We start from the raw sequence: 20,863 nt of genomic DNA on the forward strand, positions 1-20,863 counted from the left end.
TGTACAACGGTACAACGTTCAACAAAGGCGAACGTTCGTCGCCTTTGTTTCGTTATGTATGCCCAGAGATATATATATAAAAAGCAATTAATATAGACTTGTTTAAAAACTTTTTATTATTTTGGGTTGAGAGGACACCACCACCACCACCACCATCATCGGTGTCTGGCCACCACCATTGGTCGAGGCCAGCCACGATGGTACCAAGAAAAAGTGTCAAATTCCCCCAAAAAAGGTCCGGATGATGGATCCAGTCTCAGTCTCCCTGAATGGTTTGTCTGGTTGTCACATGATCAAATATGATTCCTCCATCAACATTCCCGCCATTATAGCTGGAAACCCCGGAGGTCATCACGCCCGAGCCCCTCGGGACCTACACGGAACTGCTCACACTTGTACCTACTTTAATGATTACTCTCTTAATCAATACTAATGCCACCATCAACCTGTCGCCCCACAGAGGACGGCTGGCTTCCCCACACACCACGGACAGGGCACACATGTCGCCCCACAGAGGACGGCTGGCTGGCTTCCCCACACACCACGGACAGGGCACACATGTCGGCCTTGTGCGTCACGTCAAGCTCTTTCAGGTCCTGACTTTCCGTAACTTAGTCGTCTATGTATCTGTGTCTATGTAGTCGTCTATGTATCTGTGTCTATGTAGTCGTCTATGTCTTTTCTTACTTTCACCTTCATGGAAAGTGGTCAAGAAAGGGACACAATGTAACGTTGTCTTCTCATTTTTATTTGAACATGTACAACTGCATTTAGGCAGCTGCCCGAGAGTATACGAAGGGTTACATATGCAGGCGATGAGTCACAATAACGTGGCTGAAGAATCGACTTGAGAATGGTCCAGGACGGACCGAAACGTCGTCGTCCCTTCACCTTCTAGTGTTAGGTCTGGTAAACAAGGGTTACATAGTTTGTGTTAAGAGTACGTCATGCTGAAACGTCCCCGTCTCGCAGGATGGTCAGTCGTACAGGGCGGGATAACTCGTACCAGGACTCACGTACTCGCGCTAAGTGTATACTTTCAGTCATATGAACGCTTATATTTACTATAGTATATAAGAATAACGCCGGGATACGCCTCCCAAGACTGCTGTTGTTATAGATTCAGCTACTCGAAACAATAAGTTCCATATAGCACGGGCTATGGTGAGCCCGTAGTGGACATACCTGGCACAGGAGCGGGGCTGAGTGCCCCCTCAAGACTGCTCCTCACACTCTTCAAGTAGCGAGGTGTGAGTAAGTGTACTCACTCCTCACCCAGCACTCACGCCAGGGTGAGGAGTGACGCCCTGCCTGGAACACCCCTCTCCCCTCCTTCCCCACACGATTTTCAGATGGGCATAAATATGTATTTATACTTCAGTGTGCCTACTATTTTCTAAATATACAAATTATGTTCAAATAACGAAATTCAACATTTCAACGTTTGTCATTTTCATATACGTTCGACAATCTCTGAACTTTCAGTTTTGTTCAACTCTTAAACAAAACACTCCAATGTATACGTAATAATTTTTCTAACGTTGGAAACTCATGTCCCATAAAAAAAAAATCAATTATTCACCATTGTCAAACGAAATTTGCACTATAAGAGACACTATACCAAGACATTGGCGACCGGATGTAACTTGTGCCAAAGTGTGATATTTTCCTCTTATCAGTGGTCGCTTCACCTTCAAGGTCAGAACTCGTCTTCATCCAGAATCAGGGACATTACACAGGGGATAGACTATTAAATCATTAATATTAGATATTAAATATTTAATTTAAATAAATAATTTAATTATACTATAATAATTGTCAATATTAAACCATATTGACAACTGTTCTAATATTTAAGTGTATAATTGATATATTTAAATATTAGATAAGTTTAAAAAGAGCTTTTCCCTTTGAAAGCAAAAGGAAAAGAGCGGATCAGGAAAAAAATTGGATTTATCAGAAAGAAAACTGATAAATACAAGGGGGTACTTAGCGATAATCCAAGCAACAACCCCCAGGGCCAAATATGATACATGAAACAGAAACGTTTAGAGGCAGGAGGAAGATGCATTTTCCAGCTAAGGAACGCGGTGCCAAGCCCGGAGGACAGCCAATGGTTTCATGTGCAATGCAAGAAAGTTAATAATCAGGAGAGCATAGGGGGGGGGGGATATACCTGGTTGATACCTGGTTGATGGGGTTCTGGGAGTTCTTCTACTCCCCAAGCCCGGCCCGAGGCCAGGCTTGACTTGTGAGAGTTTGGGCCACTAGGCTGTTGCTTGGAGCGGCCCGCAGGCCCACATACCCACCACAGCCCGTGGTGGGTATACAGAACTGTATTAGAAAACTAGATATGGCAGAACAGAGATGAACAAAGGAACAAGTATATAATGTGTAGCCGAGAACAAATGAGAACAACATATTCTCCAGCGATAAGGACCAAGCAAGAGTGCTACACATCCACTTGAGGCAGACGCACATAATAAATGATCTGGCGGTGAAACTTAAAAGATAAATGAGAAGTTAATCTTGAATGTCAGACAAACACGCGAAGGGTTAATTAAAAGGTTGCAAGAAGTCTTCATAGTGGAGTCGGAACACCTACTTGACACAAGATGGATGGCTCGTCTGGGGGGACTGAATCCCAACAGTAATGACAGATGAAGAGGTAAGCGGCCTGCTCCAAGGACATGTCAGCCTAGACCTCATCTTGGCGCCTATACGAAGATAATAGAAGCCCATGAAAGCCATTTAATGATCTCCAGTGCATCGTTTAAGACTGGAGTGGTGACTGATAGTCTCAAGGACTTAAATGTCATACCAACACACACAACAAACTAACATAGACCACCCAACTACAGACTGCTATCTTTAACATACAAAGTACTTGAATAATATGAAAAAGGAGAATAGTATACCATGCACACCTCTGAACTTTTCTAACTTCGTTTTGTGTTTGACTAGCTGTGGACACCAGGCTGGAGCCGCATTTTCCAGTAATGGTCTGACATATGAGGTGTACAAGGTTCCCAATACAGTACAGTTCTTATGTTTGCCAGCCTTGCATACGCCGCTGATGTTATCCTCTTGATGGGGGCTTCAGGGGACAGGAGTGGTGTGATATCAACCCACAGATCTTTCTCTCGTTCTGACTCCTGAGGGATTTTCTCTCCCACCTGCTCCCTGTGTGTACTCACCTATTTGTCCTTGCGGGGATTGAGCTCTGGCTCTTTGGTCCCGCCTCTCAACTGTCAATCAACTGGTGTACAGGTTCCCGAGCCTATTGGGCTCTATCATATCTACACTTGAAACTGTGTATGGAGTCAGCCTCCACCACATCACTTCCTAATGCATTCCATTTGTCAATCACTCTGACACTAAAAAAAATTCTTTCTAATATCTCTGTGGCTCATTTGGGTACTCAGTTTCCACCTGTGTCCCCTAGTGCGTGCGTGCGTGTGTGTGTGTGTGTGTGTGCGTGTGTGTGTGCGTGCAGGCTACATAACGATGATCAAGAGAGTGTAGATAAACGTCACATAATTAAACAGACAACAAGCCGTCCTTGCCGTAAAGAAGAGACCAATGACATGGGGCAAGAGTTAACGAAATGTTAGCAGGCTTATGTATTGTCCGTTATGTGGGGCGTGTTGTCCTTGTCTTTACTGCCTCGACCACCACTTTACTGCCTCGACCACCACTTTACTGCCTCGACCCGCACTTTACTGCCTCGACCACCACTTTACTGCCTCGACCACCACTTTACTGCCTCGAGCCGCACTTTACTGCCTCGACCACCACTTTACTGCCTCGACCACCACTTTACTGCCTCGAGCCGCACTTTACTGCCTCGACCACCACTTTACTGCCTCGACCCGCACTTTACTGCCTCGACCACCACTTTACTGCCTCGACCCGCACTTTACTGCCTCGACCACCACTTTACTGTCTCGACCACCACTTTACTGCCTCGACCCGCACTTTACTGCCTCGACCACCACTTTACTGCCTCGACCCGCACTTTACTGCCTCGACCACCACTTTACTGCCTCGACCCGCACTTTACTGCCTCGACCACTCTTTACTGCCTCGACCCGCACTTTACTGCCTCGACCACCACTTTACTGCCTCGACCACCACTTTACTGCCTCGACCCGCACTTTACTGCCTCGACCCGCACTTTACTGCCTAGTAGGCAGTACGGACATCCTAGTAGACCTGAGCCACAGGTGAGGAGAGCACCTACAGGTAAGGCTGATCAAGCCCCAGACTCGTCACGCTGGAAGAAAGATGAATCAGGGACTATAAACAACGTGCAAAATATTAACAGGAATAAACAAGGTAGACAAAGTTCACCATGAGAGACACACCCGGCCATAACCCGCCAAACACCGAAACTACGACGTTGGTACAACGTTCGAACAAGTTTTAACCCCTCCTAACCAGTTATAACAACCAATATAGGAAGTTGTAACAACGTTCTAATACGTCATAAACACGTTAAGCCAAGATGTAACAACTTTATTACAAGTTGTAACAAGCGGAAAATAGAGACAGTTTCGGTTTGTGTTTCCAGGGTTAAGGCACAGGTGTCGGGTTGGAAATGCAGTTGAAGCAAATAGAATTCGATAGAACTTCTTCAGCGTAAGATTCGTGAATGACACGAGCTCCACGACATCGTTGAGGTAAAATAAAATAAAAACTCAAAGAGGAGAAAAACGACATGACGCGAGATGACTGAAAGTTATAACATTAATTCACTGGGAGATGAAAAGGTTGGCGCCCCACACACACACACACACACACACACACACACACACACACACACGCTGTACTTCCCCCAGAAAATTATACGGCAGTGTGAGAGGCATTACCAGCTTCCGGCGGGAGACGTTATAGCAGATAATCATGACAGACAGACAGTATACATTACGCATCACGGATATGTTCTTTGGCGTAATGTAATCTCCCGCCCGTGTGAGGCCTGACAGCTGCCGCCCACACCCACTGTCGCGCCCCTTACCTCCTATATATATATAATATACCGTAACGATACATGTAAATATATTCTTACGTTCATATAGGTTATCCCTGCGGTCATACCCAGCTGATCGCCTGCTAACACAACACAAAAAACGAAGACAGAATGGCAAACTATTTTCTTAAAAGATCACTGACGGAATTCCATCCACGACGACCACACGAGTATTTGAGGTTCCTGAGACGAGGTCGGGGGGCTTGAGAAGCCGAGAGTCACAGGGGAAATATTGACACCGAGTCATCATATCCAGTTTACGATATGAATATATCCAGTCGTACAGGCAGCGCCAGTGGCGCCCCTACGGTGAGGGGTGTGTGTGTACTCACCTAATTGTACTCACCTAATTGTGTGTGTGTGTGTGTGTGTGTGTGTGTGTGTGTGTGTGTGTGTGTGTGTGTGTGTGTGTGGTGTGTGTGTGTGTGTGGTGTGTGTGTGTGTGTGTGTGTGTGTGTGTGTGTGTGTGTGTGTGTGTGTGTGTGTGTGTGTGTGTGTGTGAGCCACACCCAGCCACCTGAGAGCGCCACACCCAGCCACCTGGGAGCGCCACACCCAGCCACCTGGGAGCGCCACACCCAGCCACCTTGGAGCGCCACACCCAGCCACCTGGGAGCGCCACACCCAGCCACCTGGGAGCGCCACACCCAGCCACCTGGGAGCGCCACACCCAGCCACCTGGGAGCGCCACACCCAGCCACCTGGGAGCGCCACACCCAGCCACCTGGGAGCGCCACACCCAGGGCAGGATAATAGCCCACTATGTATGCCTCGACCACTACACGTGTTACGGCCAGCACTTAAATTTGCCAAAATGAACATTCTTACTTAATGAACTTGATGAACATTCAAGCAGGTTGCAACCGCCTTGATCAAGCTAACTATTTTGCGAATAGTTACACACACAGTTAATTAACTTGTCGATGATTTGTGGTCGAAACATCGCCCTCTGGCTGATATGGCCAGCTGAAATGGCCACTCTAAACGGGAGCGGTGTTAGGAAGGAGTTTGTCATTGGTTAATTGGGAAGATGATGCCCGCCAATCAGCGGGACGCAGCGACCAGACGGACGCCCAGCCGAGGACAACGACCGCTCAGGGCATCAGGGGATTGTAATGCCAAGTTGCATCATGGGAGACTGATGATCGGGTGTACGAGAGCGTCTCCTGACACACATACGGGCCTCGCCCCGCCCTTCGTCCTGGGAGCGTCACCAGAGTGTTCCCGTGAACACACACACACACACACACACACCACACACACCACACCACAGACACACACACCACAGACACACACACACCACAGATACACACATCGCCACAGGCACACATCACCACAGACACACACACACACACACACCACCAGCAAGTTGACGCGGCGTATGTCCCCACCTAAATGCAATTACCTAGATGTACATTTAGACGTGCTTTGATGGCGGAGCTGTAGAAGTCTAGCCCCGTCTTCTGATAGTGTGTGTGTGTGTGTGTGTGTGTGTGTGTGTGTGTGTGTGTGTGTGTGTGTGTGTGTGTCAGTCACACTTCTCTACTGACAGGTCTGTGCTGCCCGTGACTGTCATTAGACGGCGTGCTTCATCCAGCATCCCGGAAAACTTTTCATTAGCTCCTTCACTTCCTCGTGATTTTCTGCCAGTTTGCCATCTTCCCTTCACCGCCTTCCTCACTGGTCTGTCGCAGACATCTCCCTCCTCCCGTAGCAGGTTGTCACGTCCACATCGCCTTCCTACTTCCCTCATCACTCTTATATATTTATTTTTCACTTCTCTGTAGTTACTCCTGATATCCTTTCTTTCTCTCTCTCTCCCTCCCTCTCTCTCTCTCTCTCTCCTCTCTCTCTCTCTCTCTCTCTCTCTCTCTCTCTCTCTACTTCCCTCATCACTCTTATATATTTATTTTTCACTTCTCTGTAGTTACTCCTGATATCCTCTCTCTCTCTCTCTCTCTCTCTCTCTCTCTCTCTCTCTCTCTCTCTCTCTCTCTCTCTCTCTCTCCGTCTATACACCACACAAGTCCTCTAGCTTTGCTCTTTGTATTAAGGGTTTGGTTGTTAAACTATAGACTTTCGTAGTGTCAGTTGTTAAGGCTACAGGGTCGTGGCTCCCACAGACACAGGTCTCAGGAGTAAGGGACAGAATATGCCATCTGCACGCTGGCAGTTTATCCAGGTCAGATGATTGTTAGCGCGTCTCGCCGCCCAAGTGCCAGCTGACAGGCTGGGGGAGAGGGAGGGGGGTTGTTAAGGAATATATACCCAGATGAACCTCATTCATCTCATCCCCTCCCCCCCTACAGTTCTACATCATGCAACCCTCCATAACTCCAAAAATTCACCATTCTTGCCCAGAGCGATGTAAAGAATGATACCTTGTATCTTTAACTCTCCAGCTCCAGCCTCATTCTCGTGCAGGAAAGCCCCAGCATTCCCACCGATCTTCCTCACTCTGCAACACACGACACCCTACACAGGCGTCGCCTGGGCCTCCTCCTTCTCCTCCAGGTGAGCAGCGAGCCTTCAACTATTAATTACGGAGATGCGGTGATATCTGTAATTAATATTTACACCTTATCTGCGACCTGGTCTTTGGGGCGCTTGCCTCTGGAGCATCAGCGGGTGTGGCGCAGGCTGCCAGAGGGTGTGTGGCGCAATGTGGCGCAGACTGCCAGCGGGTGTGTGGCGCAGGCTAGCAGCAGGTGTGGTAGCGTCCCCTCCTGCCACTCAGCACACACACACACCACAACCTGTCGTCTACGACCCACACACTTCCACTCTACTGAAACAGATATCGGCCAACTTGCCCCATCAATTGATAGCCTCGTTACTAATGTTAATACCTCTGATGCGTGGCAGACCATTTGTATCAGACCTTTGAAGCGATAACAGACAAGCCTGCCACGTCTGGGTCAGCTGACATGCAGGTGATTAGCAGGACTGACTGCTACAGACACAGACCTTCCCCCATCCCACTGCTGATGATGGTGGCGCTTCTTGAGACCTACAGGCTGTCCTGCCACACCTACTGGCCGAAATACCCACTTAGGTTGGTTACTGAAAATTTAGTGGTATGAGACAACCAAACGGTCTGCTCCAGGTGGTCCTCGGTGCATGGGAAGCGGTTTTGTCGACAGCGCCCGAGCCTGAGAATGTCATTCTCTTTTTACCTACAAGGACAGAAATATTCAAGGTATAGCTTGCGCAGCTCGACCGGCAAGTTTGCCGCAGCGATAGCAAGAAGTCACTCGACGCACCAGAATCTACCAGTGTACTTTTGTCTGTCACAACAGTGCAAGATATAGAGCCAGACCGCTCTATTATAAGAAGATAATTATAGTTGTCTCAGCCACATGGGAAGAGCCAGAGTCATAGAGGAAGCTGCTTGTTAGCAGCCAATGTTACCACACGTATCTGCCAGCCACCTGCTTGTATCTCGCTTACATAAAGAGCTTCACAGCTGTACACTTAAGTGCTCTCTCTATGCTTAAGTATTACCAGTCACGCCATCATCGATGATGACCAGCACTGGGGTGTTCGCTTCGCCCTTATAGATACTACCACTAAATTGAAGCTTTGGCTCCTGTGTTTTAATTACATCTTGAGACTGTTGGGTGGTGAACTGCGTTCCTGGTGATCAACCAACTCGACCAATTACCCGGCAACTTCCCTTAGAAAAAGGCAGTGAGTTTTCTCATTATATAATACTCCTCCAGAAGCTGTTTAGCTAGAGATGTCACGCGTCTACGATGTCCAGATGAGACGTCGTAGCAGTGAGAGACGTCGCACTGGTGAGAGATGTCGTAGCAGTGAAAGACGTCGAAGGAGTAAGAGACGTCGTAGATTAGAGACGTCGTAGATTAGAATCGTCGTAGCAGTGACAGCCGTCGTAGCAGTGTGACTCTACACAGTATATAACTGCAGTGTAATTAGAGATAACATTTGCTAAGTGTCGTCCAAGTCCTGTTAAACTGTCGTCCAGTTGAAGGTCTTGGAGAATCACTTACAGATCGTCCACTAAACCTGTGTTCCTTCAACGCGATAGGACGATACCAGGTGTTCACAGATGTCGTCCTTCAAGTATCGTGAACATGAAGCTGAAACACTTCAAAAGATAAGTCACACCAGATCCAGATCAACGATAAAAAAATTATATTTTCAAATAAGTTCAAATTTATGTAGCACTGTACCTTTAATTGGCATAATTGATAGCAAATTATCATCTATAAAAATGAAATTAAAATATCTCTAGAAATCCTTTGTTTCTCATTTGATACTTTTTGGTTGTATTTGTATAATAATTGCACAAAATGGCTGAAATTTGATGACAACTAAATATCAGGCTTTCAGAACTATATCACACTCAGTTAACCCCATGACATAATCTTTCACAACGAAAACATTAAGTATAATTTATTCTTTGTAAGAGACAGGCCAAACCCAAGAGTAAAACTTCTTTTTCCTCTGTGGATAAAATTCTATAAAGCAAATATAACCTTATCCGGATCGAGTGTGTTTGAGGCTTTAATTATCGTTGATGTACAGACGTGAAACTAACTATCATTTCCTGACAACAAATTATCGTACAACCTGTTGTAAAAACAAGCTAACTTATTTATCAGAGAATGAGTTCTAAAATCAAGTTTCTAAACTGACTTAAACAGTCAAGGGTGATATGTGAATTTTGAATGAAATAAAAAAATAATGCATTTTAAATCTAATTAGGCTTGGAGAGATATCCTATTTCTCACAAATATGACGAAGTTTAAAACCCCTGTTGGTGTGTGGATTATAGATATAGTATCTATAATCCTGATACTATACTATATAATCCTGATGATACTATATGGTATCTATAGTATCTATATAGATACTATAGTATGTGGATTATCTTTGTTTTGTGTCGCCCCCCCAAGTTGAGTAGCAGCGGATATCTCTGGTGATCATCATTTCAGAGATAGATATTTCTTTCCGGAAAGAAATATCTATCGACAACAGAAAGGTTGTTCTTACGAGGAACAGCAATATAACAAGGAAGACCTGCATCTTCTTCGCTTAGTTTCCCTTTCAAATATTGCTAGTCAAATATACCTATAAGGTGAGGAGGAGAAATAGAGGAAGATAATGCACGACTTTTCTCACGATTTGTCGTTCCTTGTACTAATACAATTACCAAATGAAAATATATATCTGAAAACAAATTATCAGCAGACACGACCGCCCGGTGACATGGAACTAATATGTTGTGATGTGAAGCAGCCTTGCGGGGTCACAGCGCCTCGGTGCTGTCACAACGCCCTGTGACAGCACCGTGGACATGTCGCACAACGCTCGAGGCACTGTGAAACTGTTCCATAACTTCTCAATAACAACCAGAGGACTAATATCAATTACATGGAACACAGACACGAATGAGTTGACATCATCCGAGACAGCGAATTAGTCCCCGCCGCCGCTGCCGCCAAGAACAGTTGTGTGCAGCCCGTCCTCCAAACAAAGATCCAAAAGTTATTCCATGCACCTGCCCAACTCCCTGTTTATGAATGAAAAACGATTTACACACGACTCACAACTCATTTCGTTCGAACACTTCCGGAACAAATGCTTCACTGACGAATTTTGTTCGAATCACAACGCTATAAATACTTCACCCACGTACTACAAATACAAATAATCGCCAACAGTACCCAACCACCTAACCTAACCTAACCTATGCCTATATATGCATAATATGCTAATATATCATAATATCAATTTATATTTGAGAAAATTCCTGTTTTGAATGAACAGCATGTTAAAATTTATGAATGCGTCTGTGGGGTCGACCGCTGGATGTAATGGACTTGAGTCGAGGACGGGTTGTTGTGTGTGTGTCGGTCACTCCGTAATAACACCACCTCTACTCCCACACGCTCGCCCAGTCATCATCACGCCTCCCCCTTCCACTTGAATGTTAATTAGTTTTGGGTTATTACAACTTTAGTCCTGTTCAACGCGTTACTTGTGATATTAATTGAGGCCGGGCTGAGGTCTCTAGCCTCGGTGACGACGAGGTATAGCTTTCTAGTCTTGTAATGTTGTCTTAGAATTAAATTATTCTGATGTACGAATGCTTTGTCGCATCTGGCTTAACGGTTGTGGATGATGGTGAATCTATTAGTCGTAACTTTAAACAATGTTTCCGCTAAGCTATAAATGTAAGATGGATTATAAGAACAATTTAAAGATTACGGGAAAGGCTAATTAATGGGAAATATGCAATGATTTTCAACATATCTTTACTTCAAAAAAGGTATCAGTAAGAGGACTACACAATCAGGCTAGCCATCTATGTCTTCTGTCTTGTCTTGTCTTTTTTTGTTACTTTGTCATAGAACTACAATAAATTCGTTGGGTAAGGTTTTCTTTCAGTGAAGCCATGTTGGTGCTTGTTCACATGTCTGATCCTCTATAGGTGCTTGTTCACATGTCTGATCCTCTATAGGTGCTTGTTCACATGTCTGATCCTCTATAGGTGCTTGTTCACATGTCTGATCCTCTATAGGTGCTTGTTCACATGTCTGATCCTCTATAGGTGCTTGTTCACATGTCTGATCCTCTATAGGTGCTTACCTAGTCTTATCCTTAATATTCTTTCCAGCATCTTGAAAGAGATGCTGGATATATATATATATATATATATTATATATATATATTATATATATATATATATATATATATATATATATATATATATATAATATATATTTTGGCACGACATTTGCCATCTTCCAACTGCCGGGTAAAACTCCCATGTCACCTAAATAAAAAAAAACAGAACTAGAGTGATACTGAGGTCCTGTGTACTGAGGTCCTGTGTACTGAGGTCCTGTGTACTGAGGTCCTGTACAGCTTCGTTTAACATCCGTGATGAAATATTATCTGGTATCACAGCTATACTAACATCCAATGATGCTAGTTGTATCATTATTTCCTCTGCTGTTATCTCAATCTTTGTCAGTCTCTCATGAATACTCCACGGGGGCCTGGCACTGAGCTCCTCACAATTGTCACTTTCATTCTTTGTATATTCTTCTCCCCGTGGTGGACGGTAGAGCGACGGTCTCGCTTCATGCAGGTCGGCGTTCAATTCCCGACCGTCCAAGTGGTTGGGCACCATTCCTTCCCCTGGTCCCATCCATACATCCATAATCCTTATCCTGACCCCTTCCCAGTGCTATAGTCTTAATGGCTTGGCGCTTTCTCCTGATAGTTCCTTCCTTCCTTCCCCTTTTGTGCAATCAAGTTCCTTCGATATTAATATTTATCACTCTTCCTTCTGCTGGGTCATGAAGGAAGCGGGCCTCGGGTGAAAGAGGGCTGTGACGATCTTTGTCTGGAACCCGTAGGTGCGGGGTTCGGAAGTCCACCTCCTGGGACTCGTGCGGCCCAACAGGCTCTACTTCAGGAGGCTGGAGGGTCGTTCTTGCCCTTGCTGGGGTTGTTCTTCTCCGGCCCCGACCACGGCGGTCTCCAGGTTTGGAGTCCCTGTGCCCTTCTTTTACCAACTTCGAGGTCAACTCCGGAGCTGGAGCCCCTGAGGGCAGTTCGTTGCTGCCTTCAACCTCATTCTGACAGTTCCTGCGACGGCGCTGGAACCAATCGTATTGGCGGTTTGCCTTTCCATTGGAGACTTTCGTCGCCGTGGAGAGGGGGACTTGCTGCTTGGGTAACAGCTTCTCCTCCCGTATCAACCTACCCTGGCTTGGCGCCCTGGAGAGGCCACTCCAGACCGACAACCAGAGCGCAACTCCATAGTCTCCTGAGACTGATGGAGTCTACTACTAGTCACTTGGTCATTTACTCTCATTTTTCCTTGTATTTGACAAAGTAATAATTTTGGTTGTTCCTTTGCTTTGGATACAATGTCATTTTCATACACTTTTTTGTCCATGTTATCTTGACAGGCATGACAATCGTCTAAGTTTGTTGACGATTATTGCTTAACCTATACCTATAATAGGTTAAGTAATAATTGTAATTACGAAGCAATAAGATGCTTATCTTAACATACTAAGAAGGTTAGGTAAGGTCGGTGTTTTCTATGAAGCCTTTCAAGGTAAACTAAAATATTCACAATAAATTAGTATGTCACATATGCACTTATTTAATAAGTCAATATTGACGGTAAGAAAGTGCGAGAACGGGTTGCCCTCGGAGCTTAACATTATCAGCAAACATGTTAATATAGTTCTGCATTCATTCTGGAAGATAGTTCATATAGATAATGAACATAACTGGTGCTAGAACTCAATCCTGTGTACACGACTTGTAACATTTCTCCAGTCTGACTCACTGTCTCTGATTACCGCCCTCATTTTTCCGTCAGAAAATGTTCATCCATGTCAGGAGTCTTCCCTGTCACCCCTCCAATATGTTCTAATTTCTCAAAAACCCTCTTATGTGGAACTCTGTCAAAAGCCTTTTTCAGGTCCAGATGAATTGCAGTCACCCCCAACGATTCCTTTTTTTTGTAAAATTTATGTGGCTCTATCATGGAAACAGATTTGTTAAACAGGATCTTCCTGTTCGAAACTATAATGTCTGTCTGTTGTAACTATTTTTTCTAGAGTTTTGACTACCACACTTGTCAATGATACAGGTCTATAATTAAGAGGGTCTTCTCTGTTCCTTTTTGTAAATTTTAACTATTTTTTTCCATATATTTCCCAAGACTTGCGAACAAGCCTGAATGGTCCCCAGGACTATATGCAACTGAAGACTTTTGTACACAAAGATACCTGAAAAATCACCTGAAGTTGAGTATTAAACTCAAATGCGCCTTCTCTCAGGACCCAAGATGGCTCCATCTGGGCCTGCTTTGTTCCTACTTAGTTGCTTGAGCATTTCCCCCCACTTTGTTTCGAGCCGCCTCTATGTACTCTATGTTACTCTCTGACATTCGTATTGTCTCTTTTTCTCTCAAACTTCCTGTTGCACAAACACACTTTGGAACATTTACTATTTTACACATTTCCTTTTCATTCTCCGCGAATCTGTTCCTCATTTTCAACCTCTGGAGTTTATACATTACCTGCAATTTACTTTTAATAAATTTATAGAATAGGCCTATAAATAGGTGTGTGTGTGTGTGTGTGTGTGTGTGTGTATACTCACCTAATCCCCTAATTGTGCTTGCTGGGGTTGAGCTCTGGCTCTTTGGTCCCGCCTCTCAACTGCCAATCAACTGATGTACAGATTCCTGAGCCTACTGGGCTCTGTCATATCTACATTTGAAACTGTGTATGGAGTCAGCCTCCACCACATTACTGCCTAGTGCATTCCATCTGTTAACTACTCTGACACTGAAAAAGTTCTTTCTAACGTCCCTGTGGCTCATTTGAGTGTGTGTGTGTGTGTGTGTGTACTCACCTATATGTACTCACCTATATGTGCTTGCAGGATCGAGCATTGACTCTTTGTTCCCGCCTTTCTAGCTATCGGTTGTTTACAGCAATGACTCCTGTCCCATTTCCCTATCATACCTAGTTTTAAAAGTATGAATAGTATTTGCTTCCATAACCTGTTCCCCAAGTGCATTCCATTTTTCTACTACTCTCACGCTAAAAGAAAACTTCCTAACATCTCTGTGACTCATCTGAGTTTCCAGTTTCCACCCATGTCCCCTCGTTCTGTTATTATTACGTGTGAACATTTCATCTATTTCCACTTTGTCAATTCCAATGTGTGTGTGTGTGTGTGTGTGTGTGTGTGTGTGTGTGTGTGTGTGTGTGTGTGTGTGTGTGTGTGTGTGTGTGTGTGTGTGTGTGTGTGCTGGCGAGCAGTTCATCGACACAGGGTAAAAGGAATGTTCAGCTTCCCAAGCCTTTGCTTGGATTTACATAATCAGTTAAAAGAACGTAGAACGTCCATTTTATGATGTAGATATACGATAACACTCGGAACGCTTTCACACAAGCGTGTTACATCTATCGCTCAGATGCATCACATAATCTATCGCATAGATACATCACATAGATCTATCGCTCAGATGCATCACACAGAAGTACCACATAAACTTATGACATGGTTATGATTAAAGGGTTAGGCTTCAGCTCCTGGGGCCCACGCCTTTAGAAAATGATTAGTGCAAAACAATGACTTCTTTCCATATATATTAGTCCCATTTGGGAGCTCCATCTTCACGAGTCAGGTGTGTATACCTGGATAGGGTTCCGGGAGTTCTACTCCTCCCCGAGCCCGGCTTGGGAGCCAGGTTTGCCTTGTGACAGCTTGGTCCAACAGGCTGTTTGTTGCTTGGAGCGGCCCGCAGGCTCACATATCCACTACTGCCTGGTTGGCGAGTGCCTTCCACACGAGTCATGTGTGTGAGAGAGGATTTTCATGGTACAGGTGAACCATGGAACTATAAATTGGTGGTTCGTCGTCTGGTACATACTGGTGGTTCGTCGTTTGGTACAAAGACAAGATAGCGACAAATGTGCTGGGGTTCATTAAGATATCTCCACAATGCACTTTTGGTGATAACACGATTCAAACCTTTAAATGAAATCTTCCTTTATTTATTTACTCTTTATTAATTTCCCATAAACAGCTGTCAGAAACAACAAGATGCGTCAGATATACGTTTATTTACGTCCGTGAGCTGACTGAGAGGAACTCAGAAAGAAGAAACGTCAGATAAACGTTTGTTTACGTCCGTCAGCTGACTGAGAGAGACTCAAAGACAAAATACATCAGATATACGTTTATTTACGTCCGTCAGCTGACTGAGAGGGACTCCGAGAGAGAGAAGTGCATCATAGAGGACGTTGTACTCTTAATCTTCGTGCTTATATCTTAGCTTAGTCTTCTAAATTGCTAATTTCGAAACGATTGAAAAATGCCGAGGAAAGTATAAGAAATTCATGGTATTATATTCATAAATAAAAACTAAATACTGCCTCCCTCACAATTTATATAAATATACGACACCAGTTGAACACTCCAGGCGCTGATCACAAAATATATATTATATTTATTCTTACTACTTACCAATAAATTGACTTTACCTTTATATATATATATATATATTATATATATATATATATATATTATATATATATATATATAATATATATATATCGTACCTAGTAGCCAGAACGCACTTCTCAGCCTACTATGCAGGGCCCGATTTGCCTAATAAGCAGAGTTTTCCTGAATTAATATATTTTCTCTAATTTTTTTCTTATGAAATGATAAAGCTACCCATTTCATTATGTATGAGGTCAATTTTTTTTTATTGCAGTTAAAATTAATGTAGATATATGACCGAACCTAACCAACCCTACCTAACCTAACCTAACCTATCTTTATAGGTTAGGTTAGGTTAGGTAGCCGAAAAAGTTAGGTTAGGTTAGATTAGGAAGGTTAGGTAGTCGAAAAACAATTAATTCATGAAAACTTGGCTTATTAGGCAAATCGGGCCTTGCATAGTAGGCTGAGAAGTGCGTTCTGGCTACTAGGTACGACATATATATATATATATATATATATATATATATATATATATATATATATATACCAGAGAGAGGGAGCTGCGGGCCTGGACTCGATACCCTATAACCAACGCCATCTCCAGGTGCTGATGGCGATATAACCCAACTCGGAGATATGGATAAGGGGGGATTCGACTCTCTTGTGAGGATAAAGAGGTTTCTGAAGTGCTGGAGCCGTTCTACGCCATGCTGACAGGTGTAGTTGATTGTTGTGTGGTCCAGTTGACTGCTGTGTGGTCCAGTTGACTGTTGTGTGGTCCAGTTGACTGCTGTGTGGACCAGTTGATTGTTGTGTGGTCCAGTTGACTGTTGTGTGGTCCAGTTGACTGCTGTGTGGTCCAGTTGACTGCTGTGTGGTCCAGTTGACTGCTGTGTGGTCCAGTTGATTGTTGTGTGGTCCAGTTGACTGCTGTGTGGTCCAGTTGACTGCTGTGTGGTCCAGTTGATTGTTGTGTGGTCCAGTTGATTGTTGTGTGGTCCAGTTGACTGCTGTGTGGTCCAGTTGACTGCTGTGTGGTCCAGTTGATTGTTGTGTGGTCCAGTTGACTGTTGTGTGGTCCAGTTGACTGCTGTGTGGTCCAGTTGATTGTTGTGTGGTCCAGTTGATTGTTGTGTGGTCCAGTTGATTGTTGTGTGGTCCAGTTGACTGTTGTGTGGTCCAGTTGACTGTTGTGTGGTCCAGTTGACTGCTGTGTGGACCAGTTGACTGTTGTGTGGTCCAGTTGATTGTTGTGTGGACCAGTTGACTGTTGTGTGGACCAGTTGACTGTTATGTGATCAAGTTGACTGTAGTGTCCAGCAGGAGTGAGGCAAGATGCCCCCCTCACACAATGCACCACCCACACCTTACACTTGTGATGTAAGGCAATACACCTTAGCACCTGAAAGCTAGGGACCACCACACCCCAGGTGCCTGCCAGTGTGTGTGTGTTCTCCACACCTTACACACCTCTCCATATATGTTGACCGTAAGTGATAACCACGTGTGTTTCTGTGGACTCAAAACACACAGCCAACATAGTCGGCAAATTGAGGCATAACAGTGTTACAGAAAGTTATTAGTGAATTCATATGGGATACAAAAAATATACACAAAAAATGTGGCAATAAAGATGTATCAATATAGAAAAACAAACTCAATTAAAAGTAAAGTGTTTGTCATTATTTAGGAAATAATTACAAATATTTCGACTGTGTTTACAGTATATAATAACACAACAACCCAAACTTATTTATATGTCTAACCTACGCTCGAAACAAACCCTCGATCCCTCGTCCAATATGTTACCCGGTAATTTATTCCATGGATCAACAGCATTCTGTATCCAACCCAGTATTTACCCAGGTCTTTCCTGGATCTAAGCTTATCCGTTGTATCTCCACTGTTTTGTGTTCCATTTTGCGTTGATGTGCTGAAACCCCTTGATAATATCCCCCTTTTGTTATAGTCTTTTATCCACTTGTATGCTCCATTTGTCGTTCCTGCCTCTACAACAATCGTTTCTCAACCGAGTTCCGCGAGAGGTGACTAGCGGCTCCTTGGGAGAGAGAGAGAGAGAGAGAGAGAGAGAGAGAGAGAGAGAGAGAGAGAGAGAGAGAGAGAGAGAGAGAGAGAGAGAGAGAGAGAGAGAGAGCCAGCCTAGCCTAATGCTACTCATATGCAAATGTATTTATGTATTTCTAAGTCATTTTTTTGTGTTCATCTTTAGAACTTTAAGAGAAGAGGAAGAACTTTGTGAGCTACAAATCTCCTCGTTCACTCGAGGCGTGGTTCACCGACCTATCCCTGGATAAGTTCTGGGTTTGTGCGAAAGATGGTTATTCTGCCATTCAGAGCAAAGCAATATATATATATATATATATATATATATATATATATATATATATATATATATATATATATATATATATATATATATATTTTGCTGCACTATTCAACTTCTTACATGTGAGAGCAAGCTTTATTATCATTTAAGCAGTATCCAGAGCAAAGACTAAAATCGTCTCTCTTTTTCAATTGAAAAAATTAAATCGGAGTATTTTTGTAAAGTTCGACCCAGAATAAAGTATTTGTGTATGAGAAGCCTATCGCAGGTTTGCCTTTAGAAAAACAAATTTTATTATCTAAATTGGCTTAAAAATACCATTTTCTTGGCCCACATATTTCCTTGTGTTACCTTGATTTATATTATGCTTTTTCAACAATGTCAATGTTGATTTTTTTGTGTTGATAGATATGGTTGAATTTTGTTATTAATAAAGATATATTTTCAGATTTATAAATACATATAATGTAATCATTTTTATGCAGAGGGGTTCCTTGAGACATGAACATTAGTTCCAGGGCTCCACAAGGGTAATAAGGTTAAGAAATGCTGCTCTAGGGAACTTCAAATTAAAGACTATTCATTTTTCTTCATAAGGAAGGTTTTATTCCTGGATTTAACTTCATTCTTCTCTCTACTGACGTTGTGCAAGTGAGCTTGTGTCCCCTCGTTAATACAGAGGCCGAAGCTGAACTCCATAATATAAATACAGCCTAACACGATAAGGTTGGAGATTAGTATTAGATCTTATGTTGCTAACTCTTCGAGAAATTGATCCTAGTATTCTATTTCGTACTTATTCCGTACATTTAAGCACTGATTTATCTAAATTTTTTCGCATTTTGATTTCGCAATTTCAGTTCAAGAATGTTTATTGAGATAAGAAAGAAATACATCTCAAAGGGATAGAGTAGCTTAGGCTATTTCTACCCTCCCTTCAATTTCAGTATTGTCCAGCTGATATCTAGTAACTTTCATTGCGTAGGCTTAGAACCCTGGTTTTTTTTTTTCAACATTAAACGTCATTTGCCAATCTATCGCCCACGTTATAAGGCAAGATCGTTACAAGATCTTCTGAGTTTATATATTTCCAGCCTAAGTTTTAATCGTCTGCAAATTTGCAAAAGTTGCTGTTCGATCCTGTGTATAAATATATGATAACCGGCAGAGGTCTGAGGACAGCCCTAGGGCACTCAACCTACAACGGTTTTCGAATTAAGTCCACTTACGCAAACTCTCAACTTTCTTTGAAATGATTATTACGTGATCCAAATTAGGATACTTCTTATAATACCATGTACTTGTAACTTTGTAACTAGTCTCCTGAAGCATAGTATACCTCCTCTTGTGAGGCACAGTATACCTCCACTCGTGAGGCACAGTATACCTCCACTCGTGAGGCACAGTATACCTCCACTAGTCAGGCACAGTATGCCTCCACTGGTGAGGCACAGTATTCCTCCACTCGTGAGGCACAGTATACCTCCACTAGTCAGGCACAGTATGCCTCCACTGGTGAGGCACAGTATTCCTCCACTCGTGAGGCACAGTATACCTCCACTCGTGAGGCACAGTATACCTCCACTAGTCAGGCACAGTATGCCTCCACTGGTGAGGCACAGTATTCCTCCACTCGTGAGGCACAGTATACCTCCACTCGTGAGGCACAGTATACCTCCACTAGTCAGGCACAGTATGCCTCCACTGGTGAGGCACAGTATTCCTCCACTCGTGAGGCACAGTATACCTCCACTCGTGAGGCACAGTATACCTCCACTTTTGCCTCAAATCAAGTATAAACTGTCGAATCTTTCCCGCTATCAACTGCTTGAAATATACTGAAAAGACTGAGAGTAAGTTAGTTAAATACCAGCTGCCAATCGATATCGGCCGCTCGCATTTAGCCGAGTGAAACGATATTGTGAATATTTGTATTAATCTGTTTTCCAAGATGTAAAAGATTGGCTTTTGAGATTATTAATTCAAATAACTAGCCTACCATATACGTTAGTTCGACGCAAGTGATCCATTTCCGTTCTTAAAAATTGGCACCACATTAGCAATCCTCCACGACTCTGCCACTGTGCTTGACTCATGATTGATTAAACATTAGATAAGATAAGGGTTAGATATTAGGTTAGATAAGGGCTAACTAAGATCTTTGCATTTGTAAGCACCCTGGCAAATACTTCATCTGGTTCTGGGGACTTATTAGGCTATATATTTTCCAATTTGTTTAATAACTTCCTTACTGGTAACCACTAGCCTAGTCAGTTTGTCCTCTTCACCGCCTACAAGGATTTGTTCAGCGGCAGGCATAATATCAAACTATTCTCTGGTATATACAGAAACAAGGCCCTTGAAATATTGCCTAGTCTCGTCATTATCAGTCACCTGACCTGTCTCCGATTTCAGTGTTACAGTCTTTAATCGTTGATATATCTGACAATACTTTTGGATTT

General features: G+C 43.5%; 1 protein-coding gene across 1 annotated transcript; it reads left to right on the forward strand.

The window, feature by feature from the left end:
• The first annotated feature begins 17,389 nt into the window (after positions 1–17,389).
• Positions 17,390–20,200, forward strand: LOC138372475 (ice nucleation protein-like). The gene is made up of 2 exons (XM_069337940.1): positions 17,390–17,434; positions 19,760–20,200. The coding sequence occupies exons 1-2, from the start codon at positions 17,390–17,392 to the stop codon at positions 20,198–20,200; spliced, it is 486 nt and encodes a 161-aa protein (XP_069194041.1).
• Positions 20,201–20,863: the final 663 nt, after the last annotated feature.

The sequence above is a fragment of the Procambarus clarkii genome, chromosome 39, assembly GCF_040958095.1.
Source record: "Procambarus clarkii isolate CNS0578487 chromosome 39, FALCON_Pclarkii_2.0, whole genome shotgun sequence".
NCBI classification, from domain to species: Eukaryota; Metazoa; Arthropoda; class Malacostraca; order Decapoda; family Cambaridae; genus Procambarus; species Procambarus clarkii.